This window comes from Loxodonta africana, chromosome 15, assembly GCF_030014295.1.
Source record: "Loxodonta africana isolate mLoxAfr1 chromosome 15, mLoxAfr1.hap2, whole genome shotgun sequence".
Classification (NCBI taxonomy): domain Eukaryota; kingdom Metazoa; phylum Chordata; class Mammalia; order Proboscidea; family Elephantidae; genus Loxodonta; species Loxodonta africana.
The window spans coordinates 54,626,010-54,644,017 of record NC_087356.1 but is presented as its reverse complement, the minus strand read 5'-3'; the positions used below and the strand labels follow the sequence as shown (position 1 = coordinate 54,644,017).

The 18,008-nt window shown below is 49.6% G+C and overlaps 1 protein-coding gene across 7 annotated transcripts in view; it reads left to right on the top strand.

The window, feature by feature from the left end:
• The window catches only part of ST14 (ST14 transmembrane serine protease matriptase), a 69,505-nt gene that overhangs the window by 33,719 nt on the left and 17,778 nt on the right, over window positions 1-18,008 (top strand). For 6 of the 7 annotated variants that reach the window (XM_064268854.1, XM_064268857.1, XM_064268858.1 and 3 more), the window contains 15 exons: window positions 6,419-6,578; window positions 7,148-7,275; window positions 7,462-7,532; window positions 8,476-8,633; window positions 8,864-8,899; window positions 9,130-9,370; window positions 11,270-11,409; window positions 11,811-11,908; window positions 12,630-12,739; window positions 12,846-12,976; window positions 14,535-14,639; window positions 15,147-15,257; window positions 15,387-15,500; window positions 15,848-15,970; window positions 16,743-16,929. In XM_064268854.1, coding sequence (XP_064124924.1) covers window positions 6,419-6,578; window positions 7,148-7,275; window positions 7,462-7,532; window positions 8,476-8,633; window positions 8,864-8,899; window positions 9,130-9,370; window positions 11,270-11,409; window positions 11,811-11,908; window positions 12,630-12,739; window positions 12,846-12,976; window positions 14,535-14,639; window positions 15,147-15,257; window positions 15,387-15,500; window positions 15,848-15,970; window positions 16,743-16,929 — 1,913 coding nt within the window. Of the gene's footprint in view, window positions 1-6,311; window positions 6,334-6,418; window positions 6,579-7,147; window positions 7,276-7,461; window positions 7,533-8,475; window positions 8,634-8,863; window positions 8,900-9,129; window positions 9,371-11,269; window positions 11,410-11,810; window positions 11,909-12,629; window positions 12,740-12,845; window positions 12,977-14,534; window positions 14,640-15,146; window positions 15,258-15,386; window positions 15,501-15,847; window positions 15,971-16,742; window positions 16,930-18,008 lie in introns of those variants that run through there. The other variant, XM_064268859.1, reaches the window with a different exon arrangement.

Here is an 18,008-nt window from a genome sequence, read left to right as displayed (position 1 = left end):
TCAATTCTGTTCCGTTGGTCTAAGTGTTTGTCATTAAACCAGTACTAGGCCGTTTCCCCCACATGTCTGTCAGTTTGTTGTACTGTGGGGGCTTGTGTGTTGTGATGCTGGAAGCTATGCCACTGGTATTCAAGTACCAGTAGGGTCACCCATAGTGGACAGGTTTCAGCTGAGCTTCCAGAAGAAGACAGACTAGGAAGAAGGACCCAGGAGGCTACTTCTGAAAAGATCTGGCCAGTGAAAACCTTATGAGTAGCAGCAGAACATTGTTTGATATAATGAAGGAAGATGAGCCCCTCAAGGTTGGAAGGCACTCAAACGATGACTGGGCAGAGGCAAAAGGACAAATATTGTATAAGACCATTATTATAAGGTCTTGAGAAATAGTATAAACTGAGAAGAACACATACTTTTGTGGTTACAAGGGGGGGAGGGAGGGAGGGAGGGAGAGGGTTTTTTACTGATTAATTAGTAGATAAGAACTGCTTTAGGTGAAGGGAAGGGCAACACTTAATACATGGAAGGTCAGCTCAATTGGACTGGACCAAAAGCAAAGAAGTTTCCAGGATAAAATGAATGCTTCAAAGGTCAGCCGACCAAGGGCGGGAGTTTGGGAACCATGGTTTAAGGGGACTTCTAAGTCAATTGGTAAAATAATTCTATTATGAAAACATTCTGCATCCCACTTTGAAATGTGGCGTCTGGGGTCTTAAATGCTAACAAGCGGCCATCTAAGATGCAGCAATTGCTCTCAACCCACCTGGAGCAAAGGAGAATGAAGACCACCAAGGTCACATGACAACTAAGAGCCCAAGAGACAGAAAGGGCCACATGAACCAGAGACCTACATTATCCTGAGACCAGAAGAACTAGTTGGTGCCCGGCCTCAATCGATGACTGCCCTGACAGGGAGCACAATAGAGAACCCCTGAGGGAGCAGGAGATCAGTGGGATGCAGACCCCAAATTCTCATAAAAAGACCATATTTAATGGTCTGACTGAGACTAGAGGAATCCCAGCCGCCATGCTCCCCAGACCTTCTGTTGGCACAGGACAGGAACCATCCCCGAAGACAACTCATCAGACATGAAAGGGACTGGACAGTGGGTAGGAGAGAGATGCTGATGAAGAGTGAGCTAATTATATCAGGTGGACACTTGAGACTGTGTTGGCATCTCCTCTCTGGAGGGGGGATGGGAGGATAGAGAGAGTTGGAAGCTGGCAAAATTGTCACGAAAGGAGAGACTGGAAGGGCTGACTCATTAGGGGGAGAGCAAGTGGAAGTATGGAGCAAGATGTATATAAAGTTATATGTGACAGACTGACTTGATTTGTAAACGTTCACTTGAAGCTCAATAAAAGTTAATAATAATAATAAAAAAAGATGACTGGGGAAGAGCTGCCTCCTCAAAATAGAATCAAACTTAATGACATGGATGGAGTCAAGCTTTTGGGACCTTCATTTGCTGATGTGGCATGACTCAAAATGGGAAGAAACAGCTGCAAATATCCATTAATAATCAGATATGGAACGTACAAAGTACGAATCTAGGAAAACTGGAAGTCATCAAAAATGAAATAGAACACATAAACATTGATATCCTAGGTATTAGTGAGCTGAAATGGACAGGCACTGGCCATTTTGAATTGGGCAATCATATGGTCTACTATGCCAGGAATGGCAACTTGTAGAGGAATGGCATTGCATCCATCATCAAAAAGAACATTTCAAGACCTTTCTTGAAGAACAATGCTGTCAGTGATGCCTACAAGGAAGACCAGTTAATACAACTATTATTCAAATTTACACACCAACCGCTAAGGCCAAAGATGAAGAAGTTGAAGATTTTTACCAACTTCTGCAGTCTGAAATCGATCGAACATGCAATCAGGATGCATTCATAATTACTGGAAATTGGAATGCAAAAGTTGGAAACAAAGAAGGATTGGTAGTTGGAAAATATGGCCTCGGTAATAGAAACGATGCCAGGATCGGATGATAGAATTTTGCAAGACCAACAAATTCTTCATTGCAAATACTTTTTTTCACCATCGTAAACGGTGACTATACACATGGACCTTGCCAGATGGAGTATGCAGGAATCAAATCGACTACATCTGTGGACAGAGACAATGGAAAAGCTCAATATCATCAGTCTGAACAAGGCTAGGGGCTGACTGTGGAATGGGGCATTAATTGCTCATATGCACGTTCAAATTGAAACTGAAGAAAATTAGAACAAGTCGATAAGAGCCAAAATATGACCTTGAGTATATCCAACTTGAATTTAGAGACCACCTCAAGAAGAGATTTGACACATTGAACACTAATGGCTAGACGAATTGTGGAATGACATCACGGACATCATATATGAAGAAAGCAAGAGGTCATTAAAAAGACAGGAAAGAAAGAAGGGACCAAAATGGATGTCAGAAGAGACTCTGAAACTTGCTCTTGAATGTTGAGTGGCTAAAGCAAAAGTAAGAAATGGTAAAGTAAAAGAGATGAACAGAAGATTTCAAAGGGCGGCTAGAGAAGACAACGTAAAGTATTATAATGACATGTGCAAAGACCTGGAGATGGAAAACCAAAAGGGAAGAACATGCTCAGCATTTCTCAAAGTGAAAGAACTGAAGAAAAAATTCAGGCCTTGAGTTGCAATAGTGAAGGATTCAACGGGGAAAAAATTAAACGACTCAGGAAGCGTCGAAAGAAGATGGAAGGAATACGCAGAGTCACTATACCAAAAAGAATTAGTTGACGTTCAACCATTTCAGGAGGTACCATATGAGCAGGAACCAATCGTATTGAAGGAAGAAGTCCAAGCTTCACTGAAGGTATTGGTGAAACACAAGCCTTCAGGAATTGATGGAACACCAATTGAGATATTTCAACAAACAGCTGAGCACTAGAAATATTCGTCTATGCCAAGAAATTTGGAAGACAGCTACCTCGCCAATCGACTGAAAGAGATCTATATTTATGCCTATTCCCGAGAAAGGTGATCCCACTGAATATTGAAATTATCGTACAATATCATTAATGTCACACGCAAGTAAAATTTTGCTGAAGATTATTCAAAAGCACATGCAGCAGTGTATTGGCAGTTCCCTGAAATTCAAGCTAGATTCTGAAGAGGACACGGAACCAGGGATATCATTGCTGATGTCAGATGAATCCTGGCTGAAAGTAGAGAATACCAGAAAGATTTTTACCTGTGTTTTACTGACTATGCAAAGGCATTCGACTGTGTGGATCATAACAAATTATGGATAACGTTGTGAAGAGTGGGAATTCCAGAACACTTAATTGTGCTCATGAGGAACCTGTACATAGATCAAGAGCCAGTTGTTTGAACAGAGCAGGGGATACTGTGTGGTTTAAAGTCAGGAAAGGTGTGCATCAGGGTTATATCCTTTCACCATACCTATTCAGTCTGTATGCTGACCAAATAATCTGAGAAGCTGCAGTATATGAAGAAGAACAGGGCATCAGGATTGGAGGAAGACTTGTTAACAACTTGTCTTATGCAGATGACACAACCTTGCTTGCTGAAAGTGAAGAGGACTTGAAGCACTTACTGATGAAGATCAAAGACTACAGCCTTCAGTATGAATTACACCTCAACATAAAACAAAAATTCTCACAACTGGACCAATTAGCAGCATCACGATAAACGGGGGAAAAATTGACATTGTCAAGGTTTCATTTTGCTTGGATCCACAATCCACACACATGGAAAATGCAGTCAAGAAATCAAAAGACACTTTGCATTGGGCAAATCTGGTGCAAAAGACTTTTTTAAAGTGTTGAAAATCAAAGATGTCACCTTGAAGACTAAGGTGTGCCTGACCCAAACCATGGTGTTTCCAGTTGTCTCCTATGCATGTAAAAGCTAGACGATGAATAAAGAAGACCGAAGAAGAATTGACGCCTTTGAATTGTGGTGTTGGAGAATATTGAATATACCCTGGACTGCCAAAAGAAGGAACAAATCTGTCTCAGAAGAAGTACAACCAGAATGCTCCTTAGAAGCAAGGATGGCGAGACTACGTCTTGCATACTTTGTGTGTATTGTCAGGAGGGATCAGTCCCTGGAGAAGGACATCACGCTTGGTAGAGGGTCACTGAAAAAGAGGAAGGCCCTCAATGAGATGGATTGAGGCAGTGGCTGCAACAATGGGCTTAAGCCTAACAACTATTGTGAGGATGATGCGGGACTGGGTAATGTTTCGTTCTGTTGTACATAGGTCACTATGAGTCGGAACTGACTTGATGGCACCTAACAACAAGAAGCTGTTTTGATTACTGTAGCTATGTAATATGTTTTGAAGTTGGGAAGTGTGAGGCCTCCTCCTTTGCTCTTCTTCAAAATTGGTTTGGCTATTCGGGGTGGTGCAGTGGTTAAGTTCCTGGCTGCTAACTGAAAGGTCAGCAGTTTGAACCCACCAGCCACTCCATGGGAGAAAGATGTGGCAGTCTGCTTCAGTAAAGATTACAGCCTTGGAAACCCTATAGGGCAATTCCACTCTTGCTATAGGTTGGAATCGACAGCAATGGGTTTGTTTTTTGGTTTTGTCTTTTAAATGAATAATTTTTTTTTATAAGGATCAGCACAAAGCTAGTTCCTATGAGGCAGAGGCTAAAGATGTCCCAAATGTCTAACTTTTCCAAGCCGCTGTACCACTCCATCATCTCTAACATCAAATACTCCCTCACTCCTCGGTACTCTCTCTTGTCTTTGGGTTCCCTAATTCTCTGCAACGTCTCACAGAACTCACAAACCATATAAAGGAAATGGCTCATGTGGTTGTGGAGGCCGGCAAGCCTCAAATCCATGGGTCAGGTGTAGACTTCTCTTGGCCCTCAGTCTCTCCCCAAAGGCACTCAACTTTCTTAGTCCATGGGCCAGGGTGTCCACTGCACCATCTCCTGTGGGTCTCTGCTATGGGTCTCTCCTTCTTTGGTGGTGGTGGTGGTGAGCTCTCCTTTCTGCTCTGGAATTGGCTCTATTTTAAGGCAAAACTGACCAATCCCCTCAAAGGGCCACAATTTTCCACAATCACCTGGATGGGAGTCACAAGACCATGGCTTGAAAGGCCACACACAAAAGGAATTAATTGCACCGCATCTTTCCATATAAAATTGACGATTAGTTTTTCCATTCTATTAAGAACATTGTTGGAATTTTGATCAGGATTGTGTATCTGTAGATTGCCTTGGGTAGTATTGATATCTTGACTGTATTAATTCTTCCAATCCTTGAGCACGAACGTCTTTCCATCTATTTAGGTCTTCCTTAGCCTCTTTCTGCAGTGTTTTGTACTTTTCATTGTATAAGTCTTTCACATCCCTGGGTAAATTTATCCCTAGATATTATATTTTATTAGATGCTGTTGTAAATGGAGTTGTTTTCAGTTGATTACATTTTAAATTGATGAATCAAGAGATAGTGGTATTGACATTATTTGGAAGACTAATTCCAGAAGAAACAGCTTGAAAATGTTTTAAAGTAGTTGCCTCTGAAGTGTGTTTGTGTGTGTGATATTAGACAAAGTCACAAATGTGACCAACAGGGAAGCTAAAATTAGAAATATAAGTGCCTGAGTGTGGCAGGAGTGGGTACACTCTTTTATATCTGTTTTTAAATTTTTTCATCACCATTACCAGGAGCTCAGTGCCCCTTAAGCAACGAGTCTCTCTCTTTCCTCCTCTCAGCCCCTGGTAATCGCTATAAACTTTGGTCTCTATACATTTGTCTAGTCTAGATAGTTCATATATGTAGGATCATACAATATTTGTCCATTAGTGTCTGGCTTATTTCACTCAGCATAATATTTTTAAGGTTCATTCATGTTGTAGCATCTATCAGGACTTCATCGCTCTTTATGGCTGGCTAGTCTCCCATTGTTTATACCACATTTTGTTTATCCAGTCATCTGTGGATGGACACTTGGGTTATGTTCACCTTTTGGCATTTATGAACAGTACTGCAATGAACACTGATGTTCACATACCTGTTTGAGTCCCAGCTTTCAAGTCTTTTGGGCATATAGGTAGGATTGGAATTGCTTGAGTCACAGTGTAAATTCTATGTCTAACTTTTTGAGGAAGCTTCATTTAATTTTTATTTAAAGTAACAAATTTTATGCATTACATGCCTGGTGCAGCCCAGACACTGGGATGCCTGGATGGGAAGGCTCATTCCTATTTCTCTCTGTTAGGTTGAACTGGGCTCACATTTCTTTGGGCAGAGCGTTCTGTATACTCAAGGGCGAACCCCTCTTCTCCTCCAAGTCCTTGCTTTTTTCTCCAAGCTAGACTTCAAAAACGTGAATATTCTTTTCTGAGTCGGGCTGGGGAGGCTGTTGTGGTGAGAGAACAAGGTTCCAAGTCCCTGTGTATTTCTCTGTTCAGAACATGAATGGCTTTGAGGAAGGCGTGGAGTTCCTGCCAGTCAACAACGCCAAGAAGGTGGAGAAGCCGGGCCGGAGATGCTGGCTGGTGCTGGCAGCTGTGGTCACTGGCTTCTTCCTGCTTTCTCTCGTGGTTGGTGTCCTGGTGTGGCACTTTCAGTGTGAGTAAGGCTAGGGTGGCTGGCTCTGGGGAGGGATCCACTCCTTCAACTGATATGGCCCAGACCCATCTGGTGGGCTCCTCCCACTCCTGATTGGATGTTATATAAATGAGGGGGAGGGAAGGAGGAGGGGAGGGGAGGGGGAGGGAAGGAGGAGGGGAGGGGAGGGGGAGGGAAGGAGGAGGGGAGGGGAGGGGGAGGGAAGGAGGAGGGGAGGGGAGGGGGAGGGAAGGAGGAGGGGAGGGGAGGGGGAGGGAAGGAGGAGGGGAGGGGAGGGGGAGGGAAGGAGGAGGGGAGGGGAGGGGGAGGGAGAGGGTGTGTGTGTATGTGTGTGTTAGCTGAGGAGCAGAGTTTTGGGGTGGGGTAAGGAGGAGGTTTTAATGGCTCTGTCTCTCCGGGCTCTTTGAAACTGTAAGGAGAGAGTGATGGGTGGAGGAGTTGGCCAGTAGGTTCACAAGTCCACTTGTCACCTCCTGGCATTCACTCCTTGCAGGAGGGAGATTCGGAGGAGTGGGAGGGGAGCCTGTGGTCCCACTGCTCTGACTGCTCTCCTTCCTTGGTCTGCCCAGACCGGGATGTGCGTGTCCAGAAGGTCTTCAATGGCCACCTGAGGATCAAAAACGAGAACTTTGTGGATGCCTACGAGAACTCCAACTCCACAGAGTTTGCACACCTGGCCAACAAGGTGAAGGAAGCGGTGAGTCCGATGGCCGGACCTTGTCTTTTGCTGTGGTATTCCATCCCTTGCAGAATGACACCAGGTTTCTTTCCTCCTAGGTCCCTGGGCTGGGGGGTGTGAAGCGGGAGCAGGAGGGGTATGCCCGTGGAGGGGAGGGATTACTGGCCAGTCTTGGCCTGTTGTGAGCCTTCTCTCCACCCTCAGCTGAAGCTGTTATACAGTGGAATCCCGGCCCTGGGCCCCTACCACAAGGACTCGGCAGTGACTGCCTTCAGGTGTGTGCTGTGGAAAAGGCTGTGCCCAGAGAATGAGAACAGGAGGGGAGCTGTGGGGCTGGTGGGGGGGATTGTCTCCCAGTGCTCTGGCTTGTCCAGGAATGGGATCAGGGAGCTGTAGTATTGGGGAGGGAGTGGGGGAATGCCTTGTAATCTGCAAGTGGTGAAACTGCGAAGCCCTAGCTTAGACAAACCCAAGGTCTGAGCCCTTTTCCTGTCCTGTCCTGTTAGCAGGTTACTTAGCTCACTTAGCTCTTTTGTCCCTTAAGTTGGGGTAATGATAGCAGTGTCACTAGGATGCGCTGGGTGGCAAACACAGGTGGCATGCATTGCACAGTGCCTGCCACAGAAGCTGCACTCAGCTGTGGCTGTTACTTGTTTTTCCAAATTTGAGTTTGGAGGAGTTGAGGTGCTCAGGAGGGCTTTCACGAGTCCTGGCATTTTCCTTGTTTTGGCATACGTAGTAATAATTCATTCACATAGGACCTTCTGGTTTTCAAAAGCAGCTTTTATTTTGGTCTTTGAACTTAATCCTCATGAATGCCATGTGGCAGATGGCATTGTCATACCATTTCTCAGACCGGAACACAAAGGAAGGTGGCACTCAGTGTGCCCAAGTTAGTGGTAGAGCCAAAACTCTAGTCCCAATCCTCTCTCCAGAATATGTCTACTTGGGGTCAGGGGTGAGGCTGATAAAGCAGAGGGTAAAGGGGCAAAGTCTCTTAGGAAATCAAAAAGTTGGTGGGAATAAGAGAATCTGGGGAGAGGGACTGCCTTGGGGTGTGGGGACTTTGCCTGGGGGCGGGGACTCTGCTAGGGGGCTGCATCTTGAGCCTGTTTGTGGGTGGCCTGAGCTGCCCCATCCGCCCCTGGCAGTCAGGAGGGGTGTGGCGGAGGGGGTGTGCCCAGAGCCGTGGGACTCAGGCCCGCTTCCTCTCCCCAGCGAGGGCAGTGTCATCGCCTACTACTGGTCAGAATTCAGCGTCCCGCAGCACCTGGTGGAGGAGGCGGAGCGCGCCATGGCTGAGGAGCACGTGGTCACTCTGCCGCCCCGTTCGCGGGCTCTCCAGTCCATGGTTCTGACTTCTGTGGTGGCCTTCCGTGAGTCTGGGGAGGGCGGGCAGCAGCGAGGAGCGTGTGGCAAGGAGGGGACAGGCCTTTAGCGGAGTGGGTCAGGGTCCTGACCATTCTTGCTGACTGAGGGGACGAGGTGGGACCAACACTCGCTGAGTCTAGGTGCTGATTTGGGCACCACCCTGGAGGGCAGTGTGGAAGCAGGAATAAGAAAAGACAGCATCAATAAATACTTTGTTCTTCCTCTTGGTCTTCAGCCACTGACCCCAGAACAGTGCAGAAGACCCAGGACAGTAAGTACTCTGGCTGACCGAGTAGGGCGGAGCATGTGGTCCTGGTGGCCCCTTAGTGAAGGGCCCTAGAAATCCCAGCGGTGACATCCCTCCTCCTCTTCTAGACCCCTCTGAAAGCCCCTTCCTCGTCTCCCGTGTCCAGCTAGAGCGGTCCCAGGGAAGCTGGGAGGGCACCTCCCTGGGTCTCAGAGCTCTGCTGCACGGCCCCATTCGCCCTGTCTCCCGCACAGACAGCTGCAGCTTCGCCCTGCATGCCCGCGGGAGGGAGCCGACACGCTTCGCCACACCCGGCTTCCCCGACAGCCCCTACCCGGAGCGTGCGCACTGCCAGTGGGCCCTGCGGGGAGACGCCAACTTGGTGCTGAGCCTCACCTTCCGCAGCTTTGATCTTGCGCCTTGCGATCAGCGGGGCAGTGACCTGGTTACCGTCTATGACAGCCTGAGCCCCATAGAGCCCAGTGCTGTGGTCCAGTGAGTGTGAGGGGGGCGGAGGGTCCTCTCAGTGGGGCCAGGTATCCTGAGAGCAGGGCAGTGTAGGAAACACAGGAATCCACTTTACATTTGGGTAGTGCATACATGGTAAATCCACCGAGCGCTGCTGCTGCCACTCTGCAGATGAGGGTCCAGGTTAGGATCATGGCCAGACCTCCCACAGCACCCAGGCAGCACAGAACAGGTGTGGGGTCATCTGCAATGTGCCTTTCAGAGAAGAGTCTCAGGGGATTTCTCAGCCTTTGCCAGGATGAAGAAGGCTCAGCACGAGGAAGGCACTGTGGGGTGTCTCCTCTTACAAGAAAAGGCCTTGCTGAGGGGTGGACGCTGTGGTGGCTGCCCAGCCAGCCCTGCTTACCTCAGGGCAGAGCCCACCTCTGAGGGGGCCTGCCTCCCGGGGCCCCTGACTCAGTGGGCCAGAGCCATCTCCTGCCATGAATGGAAATGAGCTGGGAGGGTGTTTCGTGATTAATAATTTGTTAAAATTCAGGCCCAAAGCAAAGGATAGAACCATCTGTCACCACAGCTTCAGCAGGGACTGCTGCCTAAACATTCTTTTGTGAAGAAATGCTTTCCAATTTATTTATTTTACAAAAGGGGAAACAAGACATGCAAAAAGAAGACAAAAAACACTAGTAATCTCACTATCTAGAAATAACCATTGCTTATATTTTTGGTGAATATGTGTATTTAAAAATAGAATTATACTATACATTCAGTTTTTCTACCTGCTTTTTTAAAGGAAGTATATCATGATCTTTCCAGATCAATAGACCTGACTGTAACCATCATTTTCAGTAGCTGCATGAGGCTGTGTTGGCTAGAGGTCGGGTGGTACAGTCATTGGGAGCGTGGGCTCTGGAGCCTGAAGGCCTGAGTTTGAGACCTGGCCCTGTCTCTTATGAACTGTGTAATCTTGAGCAAATTAGCTAACTTCTTTACGCCTCAGTTTCCTTGTCTATAAAATGGGGATAATAGTATCTACCTCACAGGTATGAGGTTGACATGAGTAAATAGATACAAAAGCACTGAAAACAGTGCCTGGCATGTGCTTAACCAGTGTTACTATGACTACTACATATTATTCGGCCTGTAGTTTATTTAATGCATCCTCTATTGTTAGGCATTTAATGTGTTTTGCTATTTTAAAGATAAACAGTCTTATAACTAAACCCTTACATCCTCGATTGCCTGTGTGGGAAGGGACTTACCTGAGGGTCTTTTTAACCCCACCCTTGGCCTTTTGTGGCTAGAACATTTAAAAGACATTCTAACTATACTCAGAAATCCAAATTTAAGTTAAAATTCAGCTGCATGTCTTACAAACAGAAGTACAATTGGATGGACAAATACTTTTGACAGGTGACCAAGCTTACCTGGGCAGCAGAGGTGATGACAGCCCCCACAGCTCTGTCATCTTCTGATGACTGGCAGCTCCATTTTGACATCAATTTTCAGGCACATCCTGACTTTGGGAACATTAAAACGTGGAACTATCTTGGAGTTAAGGAAGTACGCAGCGCTGGTTTACATTTGGGTAGTGCAGAACACCGGCCCGCCGCGTTGGTGTGGCCCCCAAGTTAGAGGGGAGGCGCCTGGGACGGGCCAGGGCTGGGACAGGCCAGGGCTGGGACAGGTGAGGCTGGGACAGGCAAGGGCTGGGACAGGTGAGGCTGGGGCAGGTGAGGGCTGGGACAGGCAAGGGCTGGGGCAGGGGAGGCTGGGGCAGGTGAGGGCTGTGGGATGGGTGAGGGCGCAGAGGCAGCCTTGTGTGCTGCTCTTCCCTTGGGGCCCCTCTGTTTGGGGAGCAGAGGGACTTGTGAGAAGCTTCAGTTCTGTCTGTTTCCCTAACCCCGCCTCCCTCTGCCCACCCCACAGGCTGTGTGGCACTTACCCTCCCTCCTACAACCTGACCTTCCTCTCCTCCCAGAACGTCTTTCTCGTCACGCTGATCACCAACACTGAGCGGCGACACCCCGGCTTTGAGGCCACCTTCTTCCAGCTGCCCAAGATGAGCAGTAAGGAAGGACAGGGTGGGCAGGACTCTGGGCTGGAAGGGAGGAGGCTTTGTACCTTCGAGGCGGACCTGGGTCCAGGGACCACAGGCTAACCCTCGGTGGCTGGAGAACTGGCTTGGGTCAGCGACAGAGGTTTCAGCCTTAAGTCAGCAGGCATTTTGTTGATCACCTGGGTCAGGAGCCCTCCCTAAAGCAGTGAGCCCACTACTCAGACCTTCCACACCTGCTTTAAGTGTCCAGGTACCCAGCATGCAGCACGCATCTCCTGGGGAGTCTGCATGAGAAGAGTGCAGGGTTTGCCTCAGGCCCGTTGTCCTCGGGGAGCAGAGGCCACTCCGCCTGCCTCCTTGGCCAAACGGGTCCCTGGACCCTCACGCTGTCTGTCCTGCCTTTCCTCTCAGGTTGTGGAGGTTACTTACGTCAAGCCCAGGGGACATTTAGCAGTCCCTATTACCCAGGCCACTACCCACCCAATATCGACTGCACATGGAATATTGAGGTAGGTGCTATGGGGTTTGTGTGAGTGAGATGGATGCTCCAGGGTGGCACTCAAGAAGGGCAGAGAGAGGGGAGACTGAGCGCCTCCAGCAAGGCTGGGAGGCCTGTGTCTGAGCCCCACAGGCTTGCTAGGGTTCGGTCAGATAGTCTGCCTCAGCACCACAGACCAGGCCCAAATACTGGCTCCATCATCAGTTACTGGCTGAGGGACCTTGGCTCGTTTGTCATCCTCTGTGTGCTTCAGTTTACTGTTCAGTAAAATGAGGGTAGTGGTACCTGTCTCTTGAAGATGCTGTGAGGATTAAATCTGAAGAGTGTATGTCAACCACAGTTCCTGATGCCAAGAAGCACTTATCAAAGGGCAGCTAGAAAAAATAGTCTTACTGATAGGACTGACCTTCGCACCATCCCAGTCAGAGGTCCAGTAACATCTAGAGAACTTTCTAGCCTCCTCTCTTAATATGGCAGTGTTTCCTGCCCCTGATATAGAAGTTCTAAACACCTAACCCCAAACATTTCTGCTGTGTCTTCCATGTTGCCCACGTGGGCTCAGTTTGGAAGATAGAAAGCAAGAAATTAAGATAGAAAGGAAAGAAACTCAGCAACCACGTTGCTGCTTCCCTTCTTCCCCTCCCCGCCCCCCGTACACCATCATGTGACATCCTGGGGCTTTGGAAAAAGGGCAAGAAGCAATAGGGACCTAGCCACAGCTCTCCCTTCAGGTGCCCAACAAGCAATATGTGAAGGTGCGCTTCAAACTCTTCTACTTGGTGGAGCCCAATGTCTCACCAGTCACCTGCTCCAAGGACTATGTGGAGGTCAACGGGGAGAAGTGCGTACCCTGGGGGTGTGGGGGCAGCCTGGGTGCATCCTGGGGGTGGTGTGGGAAGGCAGTCTCCTCCAGGCTCCTGGTCTCAGCGCCATGCCCTCTTTTGCAGGCACTGTGGAGAGAAGTCCCAGTTTGTCGTCACCAGCAATAGCAGCAAGATGACAGTCCGCTTCCACTCGGACCAGTCCTACACCGACACGGGGTTCCTGGCCGAATACCTCTCCTACGACTCCAGAGACCGTGAGTAAACAGGGTGAGGGTTAGGGCATTACTCAGTGACCTCTGGAAGAAGACCCTGGTTCACATTCACCCAAGATGAACTATTGATTCTGTGTCTTGTGAACATGGTGCAACTCCAGAGAATGTAAGCTGCATATCGCTTGAGGGGTTTTTTTCTTTTTTTTTTTTTTTTGGAAAAAACGCAGCTTAAACACCTTTATTAGAAAAGGCTGATGGTGCAGTAACCCACCATGTCCCTCAGGGCCGCAGTCCTGGTGGGCAGGCTGAGCCAGACTCCCTGAGCCCCTCTGGTATCATCCCTGTGATACGGCCTCAAATGACTTTAAAATCGAGGCTTGTCTTAGGGACATTTTAGCACCTTTAGGATTAATAGTATAATCTTTTGAGACATTTTGGAGAATATTGGGGCTCAGGTTTACATTTCCTCTTTTAGCCCCATAGCTTCATTTCACCCTAACATGGAGCTTTAACCAGCGCTATTTATTTAGCAGGAAGGCGGTGGTTTTCTCCATGGAATGAATTGTCACACTAACCAGTCCTAGGTCTGAAAACCTGTGATCTGTAATCTATAATCTATCATAAATCTATAATTTTACTACCTCTTGTGTGACTAGCAATTCTTCCATGTATTATTTGTTTTAGCCCTGCAACATAGAATTACCCTCAGAAGATATTTTAACTTAGAAACCCAAATTTAAGTTAACATCCAGCTGCATAGCTTACAACCAGATTGGATGAACAAATTTGCCTTTGATAGTGACTAAGCTTACTTGTGTTGTTGTCGTGTGCCATCAAGTCCATTCTGACTCATAGCAACCCTATAGGGCAGAGTAAAAGTGCCCCATAGGATTTTCTACGCTGTAAATCTTTACAGGAACAGGTTGCCCGGCCTTTTCTCCCATGGAGTGGCTGGTGGGTTTGAACTATCAATCTTTTAGTTAGCAGCCAAGTGCTTAACCATTGTGCCACCACTACCATGCCTCTGTAGCAGTGGTGACAATGGCCTCTGTCATCTGCCTGGTGACAACTCCATTTTGACATCAGTTGTCAGGTGCGTCCCAATTTCAGAAATTTTAAAAAAGGTGGAAAGTATCTTGGACTTAAGGTAGTAGGTGAGGCGGTTTTACATTTGGGGAGTACAGGGCACCATCCTCCCCAACTGTGTGGCTTCCATGTTAGAGGAGAGTTGCCCGGGGTGGGTGAGGGCTAAGACAAGCAAAGACACGGTTGCAGTAGGACTGAGCACACACCCAGGTCGGCCTCTTTGCTGGGGTTTCAGTCACCAGAGGCAGGTCTTGCCAGCCAGGGAGTCCACAGCCACCCCATCCTCACCAGCTGCGTGGCTGTAGGTACTCCTTTGCCGAGTGGGCAGCTGGTCAGAAAGAACACACTTTTGGGCCTGGGAGACTGTGTCCTGAGGCACCAGCTCCTCTCGTCTCTAAGGCCAGATGGGAAGGGCTCTCTCTGAGATGCGGTTGGCTGAAGGACTGGGGTACAGGAGCCAGCTGTGGGAGGCTAGGGCAGGGCCAAGGGCATCAGGACTGCTCTGTGCCCACAGCGTGCCCTGGCATGTTCACCTGCAACACCGGGCGGTGCATCCGGAAGGCCCTGCGTTGCGACGGCTGGGCCGACTGCACTGACCACAGCGACGAGCTCAACTGTGGTGAGTCGGAGGCGGGGCGGTTTGGGCCCTGTCCCCTTGCTGCCCAGTTGCCCTTGCTAGGTCCCACGGATCTCCCCGTTGTGTGGAAATCTAGACTGGGGACTCTCTCCTCTCTGCTGTTTGGGAGTCTTTCTTCTGTCGGAACAGAAGTGCAAAGTCAGCTTCCATACCTAGTAGAGCGGGGACACTGCGGAGGTGCTGAGTCGGCTTCCGTAGCTAGTAGAGCAGGGATGCACCGGAGGTGCTGAGTCAGCTTCCGTAGCTAGTAGAGCAGGGACAGTCCGGGGGTGCTGAGTCGGCTTCCGTAGCTAGTAGAGCAGGGACAGTCCGGGGGTGCTGAGTCGGCTTCCGTAGCTAGTAGAGCAGGGACAGTCCGGAGGTGCTGAGTCGGCTTCCGTAGCTAGTAGAGCAGGGACAGTCCAGCTGCTGCTCTCATATGGGAGCATGGCCCCCAGGCAGTCCCAGGGTTGCCTGGGAGTGATGCGTGACTCTTCCCTCACCCTGCAGTATGTAATGCCACTCACCAATTCACGTGTAAGAACAAGTTCTGCAAGCCCCTCTTCTGGGTCTGTGACAGTGTGAACGACTGCGGAGACAACAGCGACGAGCAGGGGTGCAGTGAGTGCTTGTTGGGGGTTCTCCCTGGGAAAGAGCTGCTTCCTTGCAGCTGATGCTCAGCGGGTGGCCAGCCCCGGGGGTGGGACGTGAGTGGACAAGCAGCTGTCATTAAGCACTTGGGCTTCCCAGGCTGTCCAGCCCAGACCTTCAGATGCAACAATGGGAAGTGCCTCCCCCTGAGCCAGCAGTGTGACGGCACGGACCACTGTGGGGATGGGTCTGACGAGGCCACATGTGACAAAGGTGAGAACTGGCTACCGGTGGGGGATGGAGGGAGCACCGGCGTGGCCCCTTCCTTCAGGGTCTTTTCTCCTGGTGGGGGTGCAGCGAGGGGCAACCTGTCACCAAGTTTAATAAATACTACCCTGGGTGCTAAGTGTGACAAGAAAGGGCGCCCATTGGGCTCCCAGGAGGGGGCACACCTTTAGTAGGCTTTCATGGACATGGATGTGTGTAGGCCGCAGGGTGTGCTCGAAGCCTGGGGTGGGCCTGAGTAAGGGGCTTAAGGCAGATGGGTCATCAGGCACTGTCCAGAGGCTTCTGGCCCTGACTTGTTGGCTGATTCCCTCTCCTCTGTCCTCCTCGAGCAGTGAGCACTGTCACCTGCACAGAGCACACCTATCGCTGCCACAATGGGCTCTGTGTGAGCAAGGGCAACCCTGAGTGTGACGGGAAGGAGGACTGCAGCGACGGCTCGGACGAGAAGGACTGTGGTGAGCAGGGCTGGTAGTACAGCTGTGCAGGTTGTTCACTGTGCAAGGTGCCTGCCCATTAGGGCACAAAATCAGGCCAGCAACTCACTCACAAAGATCTGTGCCTTCTGAGAGGCTGCGTCTGTCTGGAGGAGAGAATGGCTTTTTCTAGTTGACTTAAAGGCACTCCCCATGGGTTAGCTGTGGTCCCGTGACATAGCTGCTGTCCTGGCCACAATGCCTGCGCTGCCACTGCTGTGTGGACAGTGGCCCAGCGTGCACGGAAAGCCTTGGCATCCTTCTGGAGGAGAGGGCGCAGCTTACCTGGTTATCATGCTCTCCACCCTCTCCTTTAATTTGCAGCCTGATGTGTGTGTCAGGAGTGCTGGTGCAGCTGCAGCCATTCTGTGACGTTGCGTCACCCATTCTCTCCCCTCTGAGAACTGTGTCCTTTAGCATTCAACAAGGAGATCTGTGCAAATCGTATCCAAATCAACTCTGTACAAACCACCCCATTTCTGGAGCCCTGAAGGCATTTGTGCAGGACTGGGGAGGTGAGAGAGTGAGAGTTTTAAATTTGGGAGCAGGGGAGAGAAGAGAGGCTAGGTATCTGAGGCTTGAGGATACTTCTAGGGGGTCCTCCATGCCTCGCCTGCTTTAGCAGTGCTGGTGCACACCCCAGAGCAACTTCCTTAGCCATGCTCTCACTCCAGGGTGCTGAGCCTGGCACAGGACCCCTGGGATCCCATGTCCCCTTGACTCACAGTCCTTCGGGGCTCTCTGTACCTCCCAGACTGTGGGCAGCGGTCGTTCAGCAAACAGTCGCGTGTTGTTGGGGGCCAGAATGCAGACGAAGGCGAGTGGCCCTGGCAAGTGAGCCTGCACGCCCTGGGCCAGGGCCATGTCTGCGGGGCCTCGCTCATCTCTCCCACCTGGCTGGTCTCCGCGGCACACTGCCATGTTGACGACAAAGGTTTCAGGTGGGTCCCTGGGGCAGGGTGGCCTTCTGTGGGCTCTGAATGTTTTCTGGGGTTGGAAAGCCCCCTGTGTCTGTGAGCCTTGCCGAGGAGGGGCAGCCTGTAGGCAGGCCAGGACTGGAGAGGAAGGCAGGTACCTCAGGACAGGCGAGTAGCAGTAATGATAAAACTGACTTCCGTGAGGTGCTCACGCTGTCTGACATTCTGTGAGAGCCTCTTCCAGCAACCTGATTAGGCAGATCCTATTGTATCCCCGGAAACCCTGGTGGTGTAGTGGTTAAGAGGTTGGCTGCTAACCAAAAGGTCAGCAGTCTGAATCCACCAGGTGCTCCTTGGAAACCCTATGGGGCCGTTCTACTCTGTCCTGTAGGTCGCTATGAGTTGGAATCGGATCAATGGCAATAGGTTTATTGCATCCCTGGAGTCCCTGGGCATAGCAAATGGGTAACATGTTTGGCTGCTAACCGAAAGGTTGGAGGTTCAACTCTACCCAGAGGCACCTCAGAAGAAAGGCCTGGCAGTCTACTTTGGAAAAGTTTGCTCTTGAAAATCTCATGGTGCACAGTTCTACTCTGACATGCATGGGGTCACCATGAGTCAGGGTTGACTCCATGGCAACCGAAACTGGATTGTATCTTCACTCTACGGAAGCCGAGGTTGAGAAGGTAAGGACGTTTGCTTGGGGTGGCTCACACGGTTAAACGCGCAAGTATTAACTGAAAGGTCGGTGGCTCAAACCCACCCAGAGATGCCTCAGAAGACAGGTTTGGCAGTTTGCTTCTGAAAACTCTATGAATCAGTTCTACTCTGACACACATGTGTCACCATGGGTCAGAATGGACTCAATGGCAATTAACAATGACACAGCTGTTAGGTGGCAGAGCCAGACTTGAATCTAGGTCGGTTTGTTTCCAAAGCCTGGGCTGAGAACCTCTGTACTGCATGGACTCCCTAGTGTTGGTTAAGACCAGCCTTGGCTTGCTGGGGGACTTTGGACAGGTTATCCAAACTTCCTAGGCCTCAGCTTCTTCATGGATAATGGCGACACTAATAGTTCTTATCCTACAGTTGCAAGCGTATGA